We start from the raw sequence: 21619 nt of genomic DNA on the forward strand, positions 1-21619 counted from the left end.
CGGTCAAACATTTGCTAAGTTTATTTCGGGAGTTGATCTCTCAATGTAATTTTCATGGAGATCAATTATCTTGTTACTCTTGTCATCGCTGTGAATTTGGGTACGCTCTAGCAACCTTTAGAACAGCTGGATATGCATTCTGAAGGCTAGGCCTCTTGCTAGCAGAGCCCTCCCTGAGCCTTCAGTAACCAAATCACTTCCTGTATGCACAGCGACAGCTTTCTTGTATTCTCAGTTACTGATGCTGCGCTGTATATTTTAGAACAACTGGGCACATGTTCAGACACAATGACTCAGTGGCAGATTCCTTCCTGTGTACAGGGACAGAGCATGAACAGACTGTCACATGTTCATGCACTTCCTGCTGAGATGCCTGTCAGGTGTTCACAGCGGCCAATAATCTAGAGCTAATCTGCAACTATAAAGTATTTAGTTTTGACAGCATAATATTAAACAATGGCCCTAAAATAACAAAAGGGAGGGGTTAAAGGTCACATGGACAGATACCTTTGCCTGATATGCTTCCTGCTCTGAGTTCACTGCACTGCTTATTGTTTCTGAAAGCTTTTGCACACGGCTCTCTCTTTCATCACCAGAAAAATGTGTTTGTTTGTTTCAGACTGCTTTGTTGTGGTGACAGGAGAGGTTCACTTATTTTCCACTCACAGCCTTATATATTCAGCTCTACACAGACCAGCGCTGCACAGGAAGACTGACCTGCAGCTCCTCCCTCTCTCAGTGTTGAAACCACACTGACAATCAAATTTATCCACCTCACAACTCAGACCACCTTTCCATTACAACAGACCTGAAGAGACAGAATTAGAAAACAGTGTACTTAACTATCAAAAGATAAATACTACTCAAAATCTGTCCTCATGGTTCCAAATATAGTACATAAATTGCCGGGAAAAAACCATCAGTATCGCTCTATGTAATTAAAGAGGCTTTTCACTTTCCTATTTTACATTCATTATCATTTTTTATCATGTTTTATGCTGTTGCTTTTTAGTTGTATTATGATGCAGAGCAAGGTCATCATAACCGTCTTTAATAAAGTGTGTTGTTCAGAGTTTTACCAATAGGAACACAGTCATTAAATTATTTATAAATGTGACATTACAACAAGGATAATTTATGATGTCACAATCTATAACTCTTGATAGTCACGCCGTATTGGTCTGATTAAGGTGTTTTTGACATGTTCTTCAGCTTGTGTGCACCTTTCAAATTTTTTATATACGGCTTACAATGTTGAATATCATTACACGTGAAATGCTCAGTGAAGTGCACATCATTAAAATATTTAAATATACACCCAATAAGTCATAAAAAATACTAAAGTAATGTGATAGTGTTTTTTTCTGCACAAACATCATCAGATGCATTGAAACACAGAGCATCTTGATCATTCCCCTCCTTTTCCTGCCCTGATGGTACATTCCATGGTCATGTGACCAGCTGTACTGACACGGGACATGAAAGTGGTCTTGACTCATTCAGGACAAGCAGCATTCTTCATAAATGTATGTGCAGAGTAAGGTGTGGAGCAGAATGGATTTACATGAAACAATCCCTGTATCATGGGTGTTTGGCTATGAGGATGTGAGTGTATAGGTGAGGGGGAAGAGAGAGTCGGTGCCTGCGTGTGTGTGTGTGTGTGTGCCTGTGTGTGTGTGTGTGTGTGTGTGTGTGTGTGCATGTGTGTGTGTGACCAAAGAGAGTAGTATCCCAGCAAGTTAAATTCTATTGAGGACTGGGGACAGGGCATTTTCAGTATTAATTATAGTCTGGTAATGTTTTTGTTTATAACCTCTTTCCCTTTGAGAGCGCACTAGAGATCACGCTCTGAGACGTGCTGGCTGGTCTGAGGGGGTTTTTGCACAATGCTGGAGGTGCAGCTCTCTCTCTGTGGCTCAGTCTGACTCTCAGGCCACTGACTCAAAACAAAACCCCTGTGCTCTGCCTTTGTGGTGTCCTCTGCATGCACCCCTTACATACGTCATCTGGTACCTCCCTCTTTCATTCTCTCTCTCTATCATTCTCCTCTGTCACTTCAGTGGGGTCAGAACTACATGTGCTCTTGAGATAATCAGTGATTATACACCATTTCTTTTTAAATGAGAAAACATTTCGAGAACTCAGCTCAAATAGTTGTCAGAAATTTTTAATAAAAAAAGTTTGAAAGCTTTCTAATCATGGTCTTTATTGAACAATATTGCCCACTTTCACAAAACTCAAACCACCAGGTTTGTACAGTAGGGTGTTTAAACATGCCACAATAGTAAACATTTTGATTTCATTTAGGACATGAATTTGTAGCCCAATACTCTTCTTAATGCTTCTTTTACCATAATAGGCTTTGATGCAGTGCTGGGGATGGCCACTGTATCACATGATGAAAAGACAATAAAATAAAAAGTGTACTTTGATTCGTCCAGAAACTGAAAAACAACAACAAATAAAATACTTTAAAAAAAACAAAAACAAATCATGAAATAACTTTTTTAAAGACAACTCACGCTGGTTTCGGTGCAGTGCAAAATCACAATGTAAGATCAGGTGTGACATCACAGTATGAACATTCCAGTGAGCTGCCCAATGTTCTGAACTCATTAGCATAATCAGCCATTCTAAACTCTCACAGTAAAGACAACAGATCTTTTTTATTGTTGTTGTTTTTGACCACTTTTTTCATGTTTTCAGATGATAGAAGTTTAAAAATATCAAAAATGCATGTGAATGCAGAATCCCGGCTGAATCCACCTACGGGCAGCACTGACTCCTACTCCTGGAATGGGACAGCAGAGCAATTCAGCACCATGGACACTACACACATAAACACACACACACACACACAACCATATAGACACACACAACCACACACACACACACACAGATGCACACACACACAACCACACATACACAAACACACACACACACACACATGCATATATATTTATACACACATGCAAACACACACAACCACATGCAAACACATGAAAACACAAATACACACACAGACACACACACAAACACCCACGCACAAATGCACATGTGCACACATTCACACACGCACAGACATGCAACCACATGCAAACACACACACAAATACACACACAGACACACACACACAAACACCCACGCACAAATGCACATGTGCACACATTCACACACGCACACACATGCGACCACATGCAAACACACACACAAATACACACACAGACACACACACACAAACACCCAAGCACTAATACACATTTGCACACACACACACACACATACACAGACATATTAAACTGTAACACGAATTGAGGTGCTGATTCCAATCTAAAGTTATTCTCAAAGTGAACTATTTCAAACTTCATGAAGAATTCCCCATGATTGCACTGTAAATAACAACTGGATTATTATTATTATTTGACCTTTATTAAGCAGTATGGTCAGTTCAGAACAAATTCTCATTTGCAATGATGACCTGACAAGGTCATCACACATGAAAGAAAAATGGAAATAATGACAACGGTCTTCTTTGTTGCACTGAGAGTGTTTATTAGCGGATGCTTGTGCAGCTCTTGTGCACCCAACAATTTGTCTCATTAAACAGCCAATCAAATCTGCCCCTGACATGTGCCCTCCTTCTGTTCAGTGAATCACTGGAAATTATCACCTCAAGTCCTCCTCTTATCTGTACATATCTGAGTTTTACAGCGCAGAGGACAAACAGGGTCTCAGGCAGAGCAGAGTCTCCAGAAGAGGAGAGTTCAGATAAAGTGATGCCTTCACTCTGTACTGTTCTTGTGCTTTTCAGCAAAGTCTGTAAGTGAATGAATATTATGAATATAATGAATATAATATTATGAATATTAATATATATAACTTATCAGCCAAAATATGTTTACACAAGGACTGTATGCGGGCATTAATACAGAAATGAATATGTTTTTTCCCTTATTGTTACCATTGTCAATTGAAGATGCTTTTTGTTTTTTTCCAGATGGTCTGCTTGGGAAGAATGTTGATCAGCCTTACGCACTGGTGGGAGCTCAGCTTGGAGACAATGTGACTCTCCCATGTTTCCATGCTCACAAATTTGTGTCCTTTGCCAGCTGGTTTAAGCAGCCTCTTGGAGAGAAACCCCGGATTATAGCAATGACAATGGACCCTAAATCAGGTACTATATTGTTCAATGAGTTTAAAAACAGCACACGCTTCAGTGCTAAAGCAGCGAAGGGGAGCTTTAACCTGACTGTGTCACAAGTAGAGCCGTCTGATTCTGCAACATACTACTGCAGTACTACAGGCTACAATGAGATCAGCTTTGGAGATGGAGCTACTTTAATGGTGACGGGTAAATATGAAACTTAAGTCCATGTTTTATACTTTTTTTCTTGCTCAGGATTATTTTTAAAGTGAATTTAAATTTTAAAAAATCCTAAGAAAGCAGATCTTTTTGTTGTATGGTCACTCAAACTCTGCTTTGTGTATTGATGATTTGGTTAAGTATTAAGAAAGACAGTAATATTAACATTATTTATTATTGCTGATTCTGTATGTTGCAGTATTACTTTGTAAAAGTCTTTTATACAAAGTCACAAATAGACATTTTCTTGTTATAGGAATGGGCATATATGAATTAGAATACAGCTAATTGATATTTCTAAGCTAATTGTTATAGTGTTTGTACAAAATAAAATGCTGCATTTGCTTTTCGTATTACAGAAATGGAAAAATGATGATTGAATCCAGGCATATATCCTGATATAATTTTAGTTATTAAACTGAATTCTTTAGGTTCAGAGTCACTCAGCAGGACAGTAGTACTGCAACAGCCCGAGTCTGAGTCAGTGCAGTCAGGAGACTCTGTGACTCTGCAGTGTACAGTACACACTGAGACCTGTACAGGAGAACACAGCGTGTACTGGTTCAGACAGGGCTCAGGAGAGTCCCCTCCAGGAATCATTTACACCCATGGAAACAGGAGTGATGAGTGCCAGAGGAGCTCTGGGGCTGTGTCTCCCACACAGAGCTGTGTCTACAACTTCCCCAAGAGGAACCTGAGCTCCTCTGATGCGGGGACTTACTACTGTGCTGTGGACATCTGTGGAGAGATCCTGTTTGGGAACGGGACCAAGCTGGACTTTGACCGTAAGAAAAACAATCACACATTGAAAGCATTGTCTTAATTAATTCCGATTTTAAAAGGTTCATACATTAATTTTGGAAAGGCTTGGGCTAAAAGATTATTTAAATAATATCATCCAGGGGAATATTCAGAATTCATCTGAAATTATTGAATGTTTGTTTATCATTAGCTGATTTTTTTATGTGGTAAGCTTTTATTGTTTGCTATTCCTCTTTTATTTTTTTGGAATGATTTTCCATAACTGTTCTAAAACTCCATTGTTTTCAATTACCAGTAGTGACTGTGACATCAGCATTAGAATGTTCAGTGAAGAACATTCTAATCATATGTTTGTGATCTCACATCTTAAAAGGTTCATGTTACTCGTGAAGGGTGCTGTACTAATTCTTGAATTTTATATGTCAGGGAATGAAGCTTTGCCTCTTTATTGCATGGCGGGAGCTTTGGCGTTGAGTGTGATTCTAAATATTGTCCTCGCTCTGAAAAGGAGAAAGAGCTGTGTGAATTACAAAGGTAAGAGACCAGGTTTAACGGTGTGGTATGTGTCGATCTATTTTTTATTTACAACATATACACAGTACAATAAAATGTTTGTTAAATTAGATCAGACAAGTATAAAACTTACAAGATCATAAACATACTCAATACCTTTATGGGTGCGGCACAAAAATTGTGAATTGTGAAAATGTTCGAATGTCAGTGTGAAGTAGTGCGGTTTCGAAATATGACAATAATTTTGTTATCTGCACATAAGGCCATTTCATATCTAGCATGCAGCTATGGGCATATGCATCATCTGAACAGTTCTGTAAAACAAGATGAAGTAAAGTTCCTCCATTGGTGCAGAGGTCTGTCTACTTTCCGGTATGTGCACATTATGTACACATATCACACGTAAAAGCAAGCCAAATCTGTCTTGAATTTATTCAACTTTACTATTTGATATTTACCCCAATATTGTATTTTGGTTGTAGTTTTTATGTATTTGTGTTTGGTACCCAGCTGGCACTAAGTACTAATTACAGGCACAACAGCGGTGATGTGACAAATCCTCGATTATGAAAATAAAAGTGCTCTTGAGCAAAAGCCAGTAAAAAGCAGTAAGAGAGAATGCAGAGTAAGCAGAGTTTTCTGGCCTCCAAACAAATTTAAATATTTTTAAAGCGATATGTAATCTCCACTGGAGCCAACCCTAATTCCCTGGAGATAATATTGCAGATGTACTCCTCTGATGGATTTCTTATTGTTGTAGCCACTTATTTTCGTCTGATGAATGCCATTGACTATATGAAAAACACTGCTACCACTGCTGCTTCAAATAATAACTACTACTGATGATAATGATGATGATGAGGATATTTCATATTAGATTCTACACCATTGAAAATCACTGCTTAAATGTATTATTTTCAAGTATAATTTTACGTTCATATTCCACTCTAACAGGAGCTGCATCAAACAACCAAGTGCCGGGAGAAGCCTTGTCGAGCGGACAGGTACAAATATAACGCTGAGAGGGGAATTAACTACTTTAAATGACTAACTAACTAACTAACTAACTAACTAAATCCATTTCTGTGGTGAATATTCTGCATAATTATTATCATAATGAATTGTAATGTGGTGTGCTATGCTATGCTTTTCCTTTCAGTGTCCAGATGAAGCAATGAATTACGCTGCTTTGACTTTCACCACCAAGAACCCCAAAGTGAGGAGGAACAAGAGGGAAGTGGAGAAAGAAACGGTTTACTCAGATATGAGATTTAGAGACCGCGAGTGAAGCTTTCCATAAAAATTCATCTTCATCACAAGAATGATCAGAATTTATCAACTATTCCCTTGCCAGAATTGGTGAACATAATAATATGAGGCTGCACATGATACAAACGTTCAGGATTTGCCTTTCCTAAACCAAGAGCCTCTTTTTTAAACATAGGACCCAACATACATTTTTGCCAAATAAATCTTTTCTATTTTAAAAGATATTGTTTCAAAAAATATGTATGGACCACTGAATAAACTATAAACTGCAAATTACTGAAGAATTACCTATGCAAAAATTCAATTCAAATGTTCAATTCTCATTTTAGTGTGAAAGAGTTGAAATAAAATGGCAAAATGAAAATGTCAGTGCATTTGTCCTGCGTGTAGTAGTTACTGTACCGAAATACTAAAGAAATTTCTAACTGGAAGAAGAGACAATGCATATTTTGAGAGACAAGAGCAAAAAAAAATATTAAATATTATATATATATTTCCCTGCAGTGGTAATGGATGGTGGTCAAATATTTGCTAAGTTTATTTCGGGAGTTGATCTCTCATTGTAATTTTCATGGAGATCAATTATCTTGTTACTCTTGTCATCGCTGTGAATTTTGGTATGCTCCAGCAAGCTAGCAAGTTAGAACAGCTGGATATGCTTTCTGAAGGCTAGGCCTCTTGCTAGCAGAGCCCTCCCTGTACCTTCAGTAACTAAAGGACTTCCTGTATGCACAGCGACAGCTTGCGTTCTCAGTAACTGATCCGGTGCTGTACGTTTTAGACCACTCCTTCCTGTGTACAGGGACAGAGCATGAACAGACTCCCCCATGCATTTCCTGCTGAGATGCCAGGTGTTCACAGATAATCTAGAGAACAAGGAGAGAGTAATGCCCTTAACCAGGCTGGACTTGTTACTCTAAAGTGTTTCGTTTTGACAGTTGAACATCAATGCTAATGATATAACGGTAATTAAATAATTGGAGGAGGCCCTAATACAAATGTTATTTTGTCATTTTGCTCTGTGATGGCGACAGGGGAAGTTCACTCACATTTTCCACTCACAGCCTTATACATTCAGCTCTACACAGATCAGAGCTGCACAGGACGACTGGCACACGAAGACTGACCTGCTCAGAGCTGTGTTCACACCTCCCTCTCTCAGCGCTGAAACCACACTGACTCTCTGATCAACTTCACACCCCAGACCAACTTTCCATTACAGCAAACCAGAAGAGACAACATTAGAAAACAGTGTACTTAACTTTCAAAAGAAAAATACTACTCAAAATCTGTCCACATGGTTCCAAATATAGTGCATAAATTGCAGGGACAAAATGATCAGTATCGCTCTCTATAATTAAAAAGGCTTTTCAATTTTTTATTTTACATTCATTATCATTGACATGTTTTTTGCTGTTGCTTTTTAGTTGTATTATAATGCAGAGCAAGGTCATCATAACCGTCTTTTATAATGTGTGTTGTTCAGAGTTTTACCAATAGGAAGCAGCACAGCATAGTCATTAAATTATTTATAAATGTGACATTAGGACGATGATAAATTATAACGTCACAATCTATAAGTCTTGATAATCAGACCAATACGGCATGACTAAGGTGTTTTTGACATGTTCTTCAGCTTGTGTGCACCGTTCAAATTTCTTATATACTGCTAACAATGTTGAATATCATTATACGTAAAATGCTCAGTGAAGTGCACATCATTAAAATATTCAATATACACTCAATGAGTCATAAAAATACTAAAGTAAAGTGATAGTGTTTTTCCTGCACAAACATCATCAGATGCATTGAAACACAGAGCACCTCGATCATCCCCCTCCTTTTCCTGCTCTGATGGTACATTCTATGTTCATGTGACCAGCTGTGGGGACACGGGACATGAAAGTGTTCTTGACTCATTGAGGACAAGCAGAATTCTTCATAAATGTATGTGCTGAGTAAGGTGTGGAGCAGAATGGATTTACATGAAACAATTCCTGTATCATGGGTGTTTGACTATGAGGATGTGAGTGTTTACAGTAGGTGAGGCGGAAGAGAGAGTGTGTGCCTGCGTGTTTGCACGCACGCACGCGCGCGCGCGTGTGTGTGTGTGTGTGTGCCTGCGTGTGTGTGTGTTCGTGTGTGTGACCAAAGAAAGCAGTATCCCAGCAAGTTAGGTTCCATTGGGTACTAGGGGGCAGGGGGCAGGGCAGTATTAGTTATAGTCCGGTACTGTTTTTGTTTCCTGTTTATAACGTCTTTCCTTTGAGAGCGCGCTAGAGATCACGCTCTGAGACCTGCTTGCTGGTCTGAGGGGGGTTTTTGCACAATGCTGGAGGTGCTGCTCTCTCTGTGGCTCAGTCTGACTCTCAGGCCACTGACTCAAAACAAGATCCCTGTGCTCTGCCTTTGTGGTTTCCTGCATACACCCCTTACATACGTCACCTGGTACCTCCCTCTTTCTTTCTCTCTCTCTGTCATTCTTATCTCCTCTGGCACTTCAGTGGGGTCAGAACTACATGTGCTCTTGAGAAAATCAGTGATTATACACAATTTCTTTTTGAACGAGAATACATTTTGAGAACTCAGCTCAAATGGCTGTCAGAAATCAAACAAACAGTTTGAAAGCTTTCTAATCATGATCTTTCTTGAACCATATTGCCCACTTTCACAAAACTCAAACCACCAGGTTTGTACAGTAGGGTGTTTAAACATGTCACAAATGTAAACATTTTAATTTTATTCAGGACATGAATTGGTTGCCCAATACTCTTCTTAATGCTTCTTTTACCATAATAGACTTTGTGATGCAGTGATGGGGGTGGCCACTGTATCACATGATGAAAAAACAAAATAAATTATAAAATGTACTTACTTTCATTCATCCAAGAACTGAAGAGAAAAAAACAAAAAAACAAACTGAGCGAGAAAACTGTGAGCAAGGCCCTTTTATAAGGCCCAGTGATTAGGCAATAGCGAGCAGCTGGCCTAATTAGAATGAACCACACCTGCCCCCTGCCTGTGAGAAGGGCCGGTGCTGTCCATGGTCCTGCAGCTCTCCCATGTTGCTGGAATTCCTGGGTGCTGGAGGGACAGAACACCATCACCCTTCCTGGCACCACAACCTGCACAGCATAGATTTTTAAACGAAAGTGCTGCAGTTATGCAAGAAGATTAAAGGAACCCATTTTTAAAAAGTTGCATTGCTGTTCATGCAGTCATGTATTTTGAGAGCCTAATTTATGATTTTTAAAAATGTATTTATTTATTTTATTTATTTATTATAAAAACTTATATTTAAAAACTAGGTGCATTGAACTGGCCCTTCATTGAGACAAGGCCAGGAGAGATAACAGAGGTAGTCCCCTTAATGAGGCCATTGTGATGTCATCCAGTGACAGAACCTCAGGCCTCTGAGATTGACAGCCTGGATATGGACAATCTACGTTATGTAAGTTATTGCTGGTACATTGCTCATTCAATGATGAGAAAATGTTTCAGTTATGAATTATGAGTTGTGCAATTACAAATCATGAATTAACTTCTTTAAAGACAACTCACCCTGTTTTCGGTACAGTGCAAAATCAGGTGTGACATCACAGCATGGACATTCCAGTGAGCTGCCCAATGTTCTAAAGTATAATCAGCCATTCTAAACTTTTGGGTGGCTCTCATAGTAAAGACAACTGTTTTCTTGTTGTTTTTACCACTTTTTTATGTTTTCAGATGATAGAAGTTTAAAAATACCAAAAATGCATATAAATGCAGAATCCCAGCCCAATCCACCTACGGGCAGCACTGACTCCTACTCCTGGAATGGGACAGCAGTGAAATTCAGCACCATGGACACTGCACACATAAACTCACACACACGCACACTCACACACACACACACACACACACACACCCATACACATACAGACACACACCCATAGACACATACACACACACACACACACCCATGCACACACACACACATACACACACACACCCATACACACACACAATCACCTCCATGCACACACACATACATGCGCACACACACGCACCCACACACATATACACCCACGCACGCGCAAATACACACATACACACACACGCACACATGCACCCACACACATATACACCCACGGACACACACACACACACACACACACACACATATTAAACTGTAGAACTAATTCAGGTGCTGTTTTAAATCTAAAGTTATACTTAAAGTAACCTATGTCAAACTTTATGAAGACTTCCACATTATTGCACTGTAAATAACAACTGGATTATTATTATTATTTGACTGTTATTAAGCAGGATGGTCAGTTCAGAACAAATTGTCATGTACAATGATGACCTGAAAAGATTATCACACATGAAAGAAAAATGGAAATAATGACAACGGTCTTCTTTGTTTGCACTGAGGGTATTTATCAGCGGATGCTTGTGCAGCTCTTGTGCACCCAACAATTTGTCTCATTAAACAGCCAATCAAATCTGTCCCTGACATGTGCCCTCCTACTGTTCAGTGAATGACAAGAAATTATTACCTCAAGTCCTCCTCTTATCTGTACAGTTTGAGTTTTACAGCGCAGAGGACAAACAGGGTCTCAGGCAGAGGAGAGTCTCCAGAAGAGGAGAGTTCAGATACAGTGATGCCACCACTCTGTGCTGTTCTTGTGCTTTTCAGCAAAGTCTGTAAGTGAATGAATATTATTAACTTATCAGCCAAAATAACTTTACAGAAGGACTGTATGGAGGCATTAATACAGAGATTAATACATTGTTTCCCTTATTGTTACCATTGTCAGTTGATGATGCTTTCTTTTTTCTTCCAGTTGGTTTGCTTGGGAAGAATGTTGATCAGCCTTACGCACTGGTAGGAGCTCAGCTTGGAGACGCTGTGACTTTCCCATGTTTCTATAATCACAGTTTTGTGTCCTATGCCAGCTGGTTTAAGCAGCCTCTTGGAGAGAAGCCCCAGATTATAGCAATGACAATGAACCCTAAAACAGATGCTATATTTTTCAATGAGTTTAAAGACAGTGAACGCTTCAGTGCTAAAGCAGCGAAGGGGAGCTTTAACCTGACTGTGTCACAAGCAGAGCCATCAGATTCAGCCACATACTACTGCAGTATTACACGCTACAAAGAGATCAGCTTTGGAGATGGAGCTACTTTAATGGTGACGGGTAAATATGAAACTTAAGTCCATGTTTTCTACTTCTTTTCTTGCTTAGGATTTTTTTAAAGGTGAATTAAAATTTTAAAAAATCCTAAGAAAGCAGATCTTTTTGTAGTATGGTCACTCAAACTCTGCTTTGTGTATTGATGATTTGGTTAAGCATTAAGAAAGACAGGTATATTAACATTATGTATTATTGCTGATACTGTATGTTGCAGTATTATTTTGTAAAAGTCATTTATACAAAGTCACAAATAGACATTTTCTTGTTATAGGAATGGGCATATATGAATTAGAATACAGCTAAATGATATTTCTAAGCTAATTGTTATAGTGTTTGTACAAAATAAAATGCTGCATTTGCTTTTCGTATTACAGAAATATAATATATAATTTTAGTTATTAAACTGAATTCTTTCGGTTCAGAGTCACTCAGCAGGACAGTAGTACTGCAGCAGCCCGAGTCTGAGTCAGTGCAGTCAGGAGACTCTGTGGCTCTGCAGTGTAGCGTACACACTGAGACCTGTGCAGGAGAACACAGTGTGTACTGGCTCACACAGGGCTCAGGAGAGTCCCCTCCAAGAATCATTTCCACCCATGGAACCAGGAGTGATGAGTGCCAGAGGAGCTCTGGGGCTGTGTCTCCCACACAGAGCTGTGTCTACAACTTCCCCAAGAGGAACCTCAGCTCCTCTGATGCTGGGACTTACTACTGTGCTGTGGGCATCTGTGGAGAGATCCTGTTTGGGAACGAGACCAAGCTGGACTTTGAGCGTAAGCAAAACAATCAATCACACATTGAAAGCATTGTCTTAATTAATTCTGATTTTAAAAGGTTCATACATTAATTTCGACAAGGCATGGGCTAAAAGATTACTTAAATAATATCAACCGGGGGAATATTCAGAATTCATCTGAAATTATTGAATGTTCGTTTATCATTAGCTGATTTTTTATGTGGTAAGCTTTAATTGTTTTTACTATTTCTCTTTGTATTTTGGAATGATTTTCCATAACTGTTCTAGAACTCCATTGTTTTCAATTACCAGTAGTGACTGTGACATGAGCATTAGAATGTTCAGTGAAGAACATTGTAATCACATGTTTGTGATCTCACATCTTAAAAGGTTCATGTTACTCGTGAAGGGTGCTGTACTAATTCTTGAATTTTATATGTCAGGGAATGAAGCTTTGCCTCTTTATTGCATGGCGGGAGCTTTGGCGTTGAGTGTGATCCTAAATATTGTCCTCACTCTGAAAAGGAGAAAGAGCTATGAGAATTACAAAGGTAAGAGACCAGGTTTAACGGTGTGGTATGTGTCAATCTATTTTTTATTTACAACCTACACACAGTACAATAAAATGTTTGTTAAATTAAATCTGACAAGTATAAAACATACAAGATCATAAAAATACTCAATACCTTAATGGGTGCGGCACAAAAATTGTGAATTGTGAAAATGTTCAAATGTCATTGTGAAGTAGTGCGGTTTCGAAATATGACAACAATTTTGTCATCTGCACATAAGGCCATTTCATATATAGCATGCACCTATGGGCATATGCAGCATCTGAACCGTTCTGTAGAACAAGATGAAGTAAAGTTCCTCCATTGGTGCAGAGGTCTGTTTACTTTCCGGTATGTGCACATTATGTACACATATCACACGTAAAAGCAAGCCAAATCTGTCTTGAATTTATTCAACTTTACTATTTGATATTTACCCCAATATTGTATATTGGTTGTAGTTTTTATGTATTTGTGTTTGGTACCCAGCTGGCACTAAGTACTAATTACAGGCACAACAGCTGTGATGTGACAAATCCTCGATTATGAAAATAAAAGTGCTCGAGCAAAAGCCAGTAAAAATCAGTAAAAGAGAATGCAGAGTAAGTACAGTTTTCTGGCCTCCAAACAAATTAAAATATTTTTAATGCGATATGTAATCTCCATTGGAGCCAACCCTAATTCCCTGGAGATTATATCATAGATGTACTCCTCTGATGGATTTCTTATTGTTGTAGCAACTTATTGTCGTCTGATGAATGCCATTGACTATATGAAAAACACTGCCACCACTGCTGCTTCAAATAATAACTACTACTGATGATGATGATGATGATGATATTTCATATTAGATTGTGCACCATTGAAAATCAATGGTTAAATGTATTATTTTCAGCCAACCACCAGTGGTTTACGTTCCTATTTCACTCTAACAGGAGCTGCATCAAACAACCAAGTGCCGGGAGAAGCCTTGTCGAGCGGACAGGTACAAATATTACGCTGAGAGGAGAATTAACTACTTTAAATGACTAACTAACTAACTAACTAACTAACTAACTAAATCCATTTTTGTGGTGAATATTCTGCATAATTATTATCATAATGAAGTGTAATGTGGTGTGCTATGCTTTTCCTTTCAGTGTCCAGATGAAGCAATGAATTACGCTGCTTTGACTTTCACCACCAAGAAACCCAAAGTGAGGAGGAACAAGAGGGAAGTGGAGAAAGAAACGGTTTACTCAGATATGAGATTTAGAGACCGCGAGTGAAGCTTTCCATAAAAATTAATCTTCAACCCAACATAAATTTTTGCAAAATAAATCTTTTTAATTTTAAAAGATATTGTTTCAAGAAATATGTATGAACCACTGACTAAACTATAAACTGCAAATTACTGAAGAATTACCTACCTATGCAATAATTCAAATGTTCAATTCTCATTTTAGTGTGAAAGAGTTGAAATAAAATGGCAAAATGAAAATGTCAGTGCATTTGTCCTGCGTGTAGTAGTTACTGTACCAAAATACTAAAGAAATTTCTAACTGGAAGAAGAAACAATGCATATTTTGAGAGACAAGAGAAAAAAAAAAAAAAAATATTATAAACCATGAGAAAACGCGACTGCTTTCCCTGCAGTGGTAATGGATGGCGGTCAAACATTTGCTAAGTTTATTTCGGGAGTTGATCTCTCATTGTAATTTTCATGGAGATCAATTATCTTGTTACTCTTGTCATTGCAGTGAATTTGGGTATGCTCCAGCAAGCTTTAGAACAGCTGGACACGCTTTCTGAAGGCTAGGCCTCTTGCTAGCAGTGCCCTCCCTGTACCTTCAGTAACCAAAGCACTTCCTGTATGCACAGCGACAGCTTGCGTTCTCAGTAACTGATCCGGTGCTGTACGTTTTAGACCACTCCTTCCTGTGTACAGGGACAGAGCATGAACAGGCTCTCACTTGCATTTCCTGCTGAGACGCCTGTCAGGTGTTCACAGGGGCCGATGATCTAGAGAACCAGGAGAGAGTAATGTCCTCACCCAGACTGGACTTGCAACTATAAAGTATTTAGTTTTGACAGCATAATATTAAACAATGACCCTAAAATAACAAAAGGGAGGCTTTAAAGGTCACATGGACAGCTACCTTTGCCTGATATGCAGGTCACTGCACTGCTTATTGTTTCTGAAAGCTTTTGCACACGGCTCTCTTTTTCAATACCAGCAAAATGTGTTTGTCTGTTTCAAACTGCTCTGTTGTGGTGACAGGGGAGGTCCAGTTATTTTCCACTCACAGCCTTATACATTCAGCTCTACACAGATCAGAGCTACACAGGAAGACTGACCTGCTGCACAGAGCTGTCTTCACATCTTCCTCTCTCAGCGCTGAAACCACACTGACGCTCCGAACAACTTCACACCTCAGACCACTTTTTCATTACAGCAAACCAGAAGAGACAGCATTAGAAAACAGTGTTCTTATCTTTCAAAAGAAAAATGCTGATTTTAATTTTGATTTTGATTTGTCCTCGTGGTTCCAAATACAGCACATAATTTGCAGGGACAAAAGATCAGTATTGCTCTCTATAATTAAAGATATCTATTAATTCTACATGCAGCTATTTTATTTGCATTATCATTCACAAGTTTTATGCTGTTGCCTCTTAGTTGCGGTATATGATGCACAACAAGGTCATCGTGAACTTCTATTATAATGTGTGTAGTACAGAGTTTAACCAGTAGGGAGCAGCACAGCATAGTCATTACATTATTTATGAATCTGACATTTTGATGATGAAAGTTTATGACATTACAACCCAAAGTTGTCATACCGTATTGGTCTGATCATGTCGTTTTAGAGATGTTTGTCAGCTTGTGTTCACCTTTCAAATTTTTGGTGTCCTGCTTGCAATGTTGAATATCATTATACATAAAATGCTCAGTGAAGTGCACATCATTAAAAGATTTAAATATACACTCAATAAGTCATAAAGAAAATACTGAAAAGATACGATCACACAGCATCTTGATCATTCCTCTCCTATCCCTGCCCTGATGGTACATTCCATGGTCATGTGACCAGCTGACTCATTCAGGACACGCAGAATTCTTCTCAAATGTATGTGCTGAGTAAAGTGTGGAGCAGAATGGACTCACATGAGACTATTCTTGTATCAGGATGTAAGTGGATGGGTGAGGTGGAAGAGAGTGTGTGCCTGCGTGTGTGTGTGTGTGTGTGTGCGTGTTTGTGTGTATGTATGTGTGTGTGTGTCACCAAAGAGAGTAGTTTCTCTGCAAGTTAGGTTCCATTGGGTACTGGGGGGCAGGGGCAGGGCAGTTTTAATTATAGTCCGGTAATGTGTTTGTTTCCTGTTTATAACGTCTTTCCTTTGAGAGCGTGCTAGAGATCACGCTCTGAGACCTGCTTGCTCGTCTGAGGGGAGTTGTTGCACAATGCTGGAGGCGCAGCTCTCTCTGTGGTTTGATCTGACTCTCAGGCCACTGACTCAAAACAAAACCCCTGTGCTCTGCCTTTGTGGTTTCCTGCATGCACCCGTTTCAAACGTTACCTGGCATTCCTCTTCCCCCTGAAGTCACAAATTTGCATTGTCTTTCATTAGCCCACAAACTGTAAAACAACTGAAAATTCTTCATTAAAAAATTGAATAAACTGGAACCAACAATCCTGTAGAAGCAAAAAAAACAAAAACAAACTACAAGCCACTACAAACAAACCCTCATACACAACCTTTCACAAGAAATTTGAAAGATTCCTTACACCTGTGAGCAAGGCCCTTTCATAAGGCCCAGTGATTAGGCAATGGGGAGCAGCTGGTCTAATTACAATGAGCCACACCTGCCCCCCTGCATGTGAGAAGGGCCGGTGCTGTCCATGGTCCTGCAGCTCTCCCAGGTTTCTGGAATACCTGGGTGCTGGAGGGACAGCACACCATCACCCTTCCTGGCACCACAACCAGCACAGCTAATATATTTAAATGAAAGTGCTGGTTGCAGTTATGCAAGAAGATTAAAGGAACCTGTTTTGAAAAAAGTTTCATTGCTGTTCATGCATGTCATGTATTTTGAGAGCCTAATTTATGATTTTTAAAAATGTATTTATTTATTTAAAAACATATATAAACTAAATTTAAACGCAACTAGGTGCATTGAACTGGCCACTTCATTGAGATGAGGCCAGGAGAGATAACAGAGGTAGTCCCCTTAATGAGGCCTTTGTGATGTCATCCAGTGACAGAACCTCAGGCCTCTGACATTGAGACCCTGGATATGGACAATCTACGGTATGTAAGTTATTGCTGTTACAATGCTTATTCTATTATGAGAAAATGTTTCAGTTACGAGTTATGAGTTGTGCAATTACAAATCATGAAATAATTTATTTAAAGACAACTCACCCTGGTTACAGTGCAGTGCAAAATCACAATGTAAGATCAGTTGTGACAACAGTTTTTTTGTTTTCAGATGAAAGAAGATGATAAATACCAAAAATGCATGTGGATGCAGAATCCCGGCCCAATCCACCTACGGGCAGCACTGCCTCCTACTCCTGGAATGGGACAGCAGAGAAATTCAGCACCATGGACACTGCACAGAAGCACACACACACACACACACACACATGCACACACACATGCACACACACGCATACATGCACACTCACTCACTCACACACACACACACACACACAGACACACACTCACTCACACACACAGACACATACACCTCCATGCACACACACATACATGCGCACACACACACACACATATACACCCACGCACACACACATACACACACACGGTCCCACACACATATACATCCATGCACACACACACACAGATACAGAAATATTAAACCGTAGTACGAATTAAGGTGCTGTTTTCAATCTAAAGTTATTCTTAAAGTAAGCTATTTCAAACTTTATGAAGACTTCCACATTATTGCACTCTAAATAACACCTGGATTATTATTATTATTTGATCTTTATTAAGCAGGATGGAAATAATGACATCAGTGTTCTTTTTTTGCACTGAGGGTGTTTATCAGCGTATGCTTGCACCATTCTTGTGCACCCAATAATTTGCCTCATTGAACAGCCAATCAAATCTGCCCCTGACATGTGCCCTCCTACTGTTCAGTGTATCGCTGGAAATTATTACCTCATGTCCTCCTCTTATCTGTACAGTTTGAGTTTTACAGCGCAGAGGACAAACAGGGTCTCAGGCTGAGGAGAGTCTCCAGAAGAGGAGAGTTCAGATACAGTGATGCCACCACTCTGTACCTTTCTTGTACTTTTCAGCAAAGTCTGTAAGTTTGTAATTATTATTAACTTTCAGCCAAAAATAACTTTACACTAGGACTGTATAGAATTATTTATACAGAGATTGCTGGGCTTTTTTAATTGCGTATTTCACATTGTTGTTGTGTAGAAATATTGCTTTGTGTTGTATTCCAGATGGTCTGCTTGGGAATATATTTCAGCCTGACGTGCTGGTGAGAGCTCAGATTGGAGACACTGTGACTCTCCCATGCTTCTACACTGCACAAGAATGGAATTATATCAGCTGGTTAAAACAGCCTCTTGGACAGAAGCCTCAGCTCATTGTAGTACAAATTTCCTATCAATCAGATCATACTTTTTTTAATGAGTTTAAAAACAGTGAACGCCTCAGTGCTAAAGCATCAAAGGAGGGCTTTAACCTGACCGTGTCACAAACTGAGCCGTCTGATTCAGCCACATACTACTGCGCTATTGGACGTTACAGTGAAATCCACTTTGGAAATGGAACCACTTTAATGGTGATGGTAAATGGTAAATATGAACCTTAGTTGATGCTTTACACGTGTTTTTTTTATTGTACAGGCTTTCAACAATATACTCTGCTCACGGACAGAATAGCAGTGAAATATTGAAAAAAGTGTTGTTTGATTCACTCGCCTGATCATTATTTTATCATAAATAAACATTTGACATTTGCTTTTAAAAAAGTGAATTTAAATTATCCTAGGAAAGCAGATCTTTTTTTTTGGGTAGGGTTAGCCAAACTGTTTTGTGTGTCCGTGTATTGGTTCAGTGTTATGTTAAGAAATACTGAGCTAAGTTGTTGTTTAAGATACTGCATGTTAAGTCAAACACTGTAAATTTGCATTATTATTTTTCTAAAGTCATTAATACAACATCACAAATAGACAGTTTCTCATGCATTTGTCACCGATCCAGATTGGGAAGTTCAGCCACGACCTAGAGTCAAAACTGTGTTCATAAAGAATAATGACAATAATTGCAGCCACACACAAAAATAAAATGCTTTTGCATATGCAAATGCTTTTGATTTACAGAAATACAAAAATAATGATTGAGTCAAAGCATTTATTCAGTTATTTTTTTAATTGTTCAAATTTTTCAGGTTCAGAGTTACACAGCAGGACAGTAGTACTGCAGCAGCCCGAGTCTGAGTCAGTGCTTTCTGGAGACTCTGTGACTCTGCAGTGTACAGTACACACTGAGACCTGTGCAGGAGAACACAGTGTGTACTGGTTCAGACAGGGCTCAGGAGAGTCCCCTCCAGGAATCATTTACACCCATGGAACCAGGAGTGATGAGTGCCAGAGGAGCTCTGGGGCTGTGTCTCCCACACAGAGCTGTGTCTACAACTTCCCCAAGAGGAACCTCAGCCCCTCTGATGCTGGGACTTACTACTGTGCTGTGGCCACCTGTGGGGAGATCCTGTTTGGGAACGGGACCAAGCTGGACTTTGAGGGTAAGCTCATTTAAATGTATGTACGATTTAATAGCACAGTTAGTATTGATTCACATTTGTTATTTAACTAATAAGGAAAATATTTAGATTTTAACATAATTTTGATTGTAACAACATCTCAACTTCATTCACAAAATCCTTAACAAACATTTATATTTCAGGAGGTGAATTATCCAGGCTTGTCTGGCTCTCGATCATACGGACTGGAGTTCTCTGTTGCATGTTGCCCATATTTGTCCTCATCTATTGCAAGAAGGCATAAATAATAATGCTAATACGGGATTCATATCATTATATCAGCATGTGTGTCATGTTCATTTTAATATCTCCTTCTGGGTATTCTTTTTCTCCTTTCTCTTGTTATTCAAATTTTTTTTCCAGAGAACAATACCTGTTCACAAATTCACCAGGTGTATTAATCCTAATGTGCTGTTCTGATAAAGTTGGCAGAACAGCCTTAGACAGCTGATGTTACTCAAACAATGTAATGCAATTAAACTTAATTCCAGTCATTTGAAATGCATGGTTATGATTATGTTCCTGATCCAGTACTCTGAAATTTTTTAACACAGACAGTTATAGTGGAAAGGATATTGTCAACTTTAGTCAGAACCTGTAAAAACATTTCTCTCAGTCTACGGTAGCTGCTGGCTCTTCGTGAAGATGTCTTATTTTGGGCTGTTTGAGGAATCAAATTTATTCTTAGAGAAAACACGCTCTTTGGAAAAAACATGTGAATACACACCACATGCATACATTAAGATAATAAGTTGAAGATACAAATGAAAATATATTGCAGTACAGAATGTTCATGAACAGAACTTTGATACTGAGAGCTAATGGTTTGCAAACAGTAGCTTCAAACATACAGGTGAGACACAGTAACGGAATCTTAAGACTGTTATCGCCATTCCTGTTTTTACAACAGAAATGTATCATAGTGTGGTGCAGCCAATATTTTCGGTATTGGAAAAAACTTGTACTGATCAGTAACAGCAAAACCTCATGCTTAACCTCCTATCACATATTCATGCAGAGTGTGTCTGATTGATGGTCATTCATTTCCACTAAGAGCTAATGCTACATGTATAGCAGGCTGTGCCTTTAAAATAGGCCTGACGAGGGCCTGGTTACCATTCAGTCTGAGGTCTGTCTGTTCTGCCCATTATTGTGACCTGGTGGCATAGATACATTTGTCCCAAACAGAAAAATCTGTCAGTTTCACACGATTTTAGGATTTTATTATTATTTTTTAAATCTGCAAACTTTCTTGTACACATCACATTGTACATGGAAAGGTCCCAGTGTTAAATGTCTGATCAGTTTTCGAGTTGCTTGTTGTCGAGCCTCAACTCAAAGTTAAGACATGCCTTAAAATTTGGAACTAGTTTTATTAACTAGTTGCATGGAGCTAATTAAAGCTGCTTTAGCTTCATAGTGCTCATTAGCTTGTATGGCGATTTTGCCCTGCACCTCC

The 21619-nt window shown here is 39.0% G+C and overlaps 1 protein-coding gene across 1 annotated transcript in view; it reads left to right on the forward strand.

The window, feature by feature from the left end:
* Positions 1-3723: 3723 nt before the first annotated feature.
* The window catches only part of LOC135249701 (uncharacterized), a 139787-nt gene continuing 121891 nt past the window's right edge, over positions 3724-21619 (forward strand). The window contains exons 1-7 of the mRNA XM_064325219.1: positions 3724-3819; positions 3998-4351; positions 4795-5148; positions 5552-5735; positions 11436-11596; positions 18837-19193; positions 19789-20142. Coding sequence (XP_064181289.1) covers positions 3777-3819; positions 3998-4351; positions 4795-5148; positions 5552-5735; positions 11436-11596; positions 18837-19193; positions 19789-20142 — 1807 coding nt within the window. The 5' untranslated portion in view covers positions 3724-3776. The remainder of the gene's footprint in view (positions 3820-3997; positions 4352-4794; positions 5149-5551; positions 5736-11435; positions 11597-18836; positions 19194-19788; positions 20143-21619) is intronic.

This window comes from Anguilla rostrata, chromosome 3 (genome assembly GCF_018555375.3).
Source record: "Anguilla rostrata isolate EN2019 chromosome 3, ASM1855537v3, whole genome shotgun sequence".
NCBI classification, from domain to species: domain Eukaryota; kingdom Metazoa; phylum Chordata; class Actinopteri; order Anguilliformes; family Anguillidae; genus Anguilla; species Anguilla rostrata.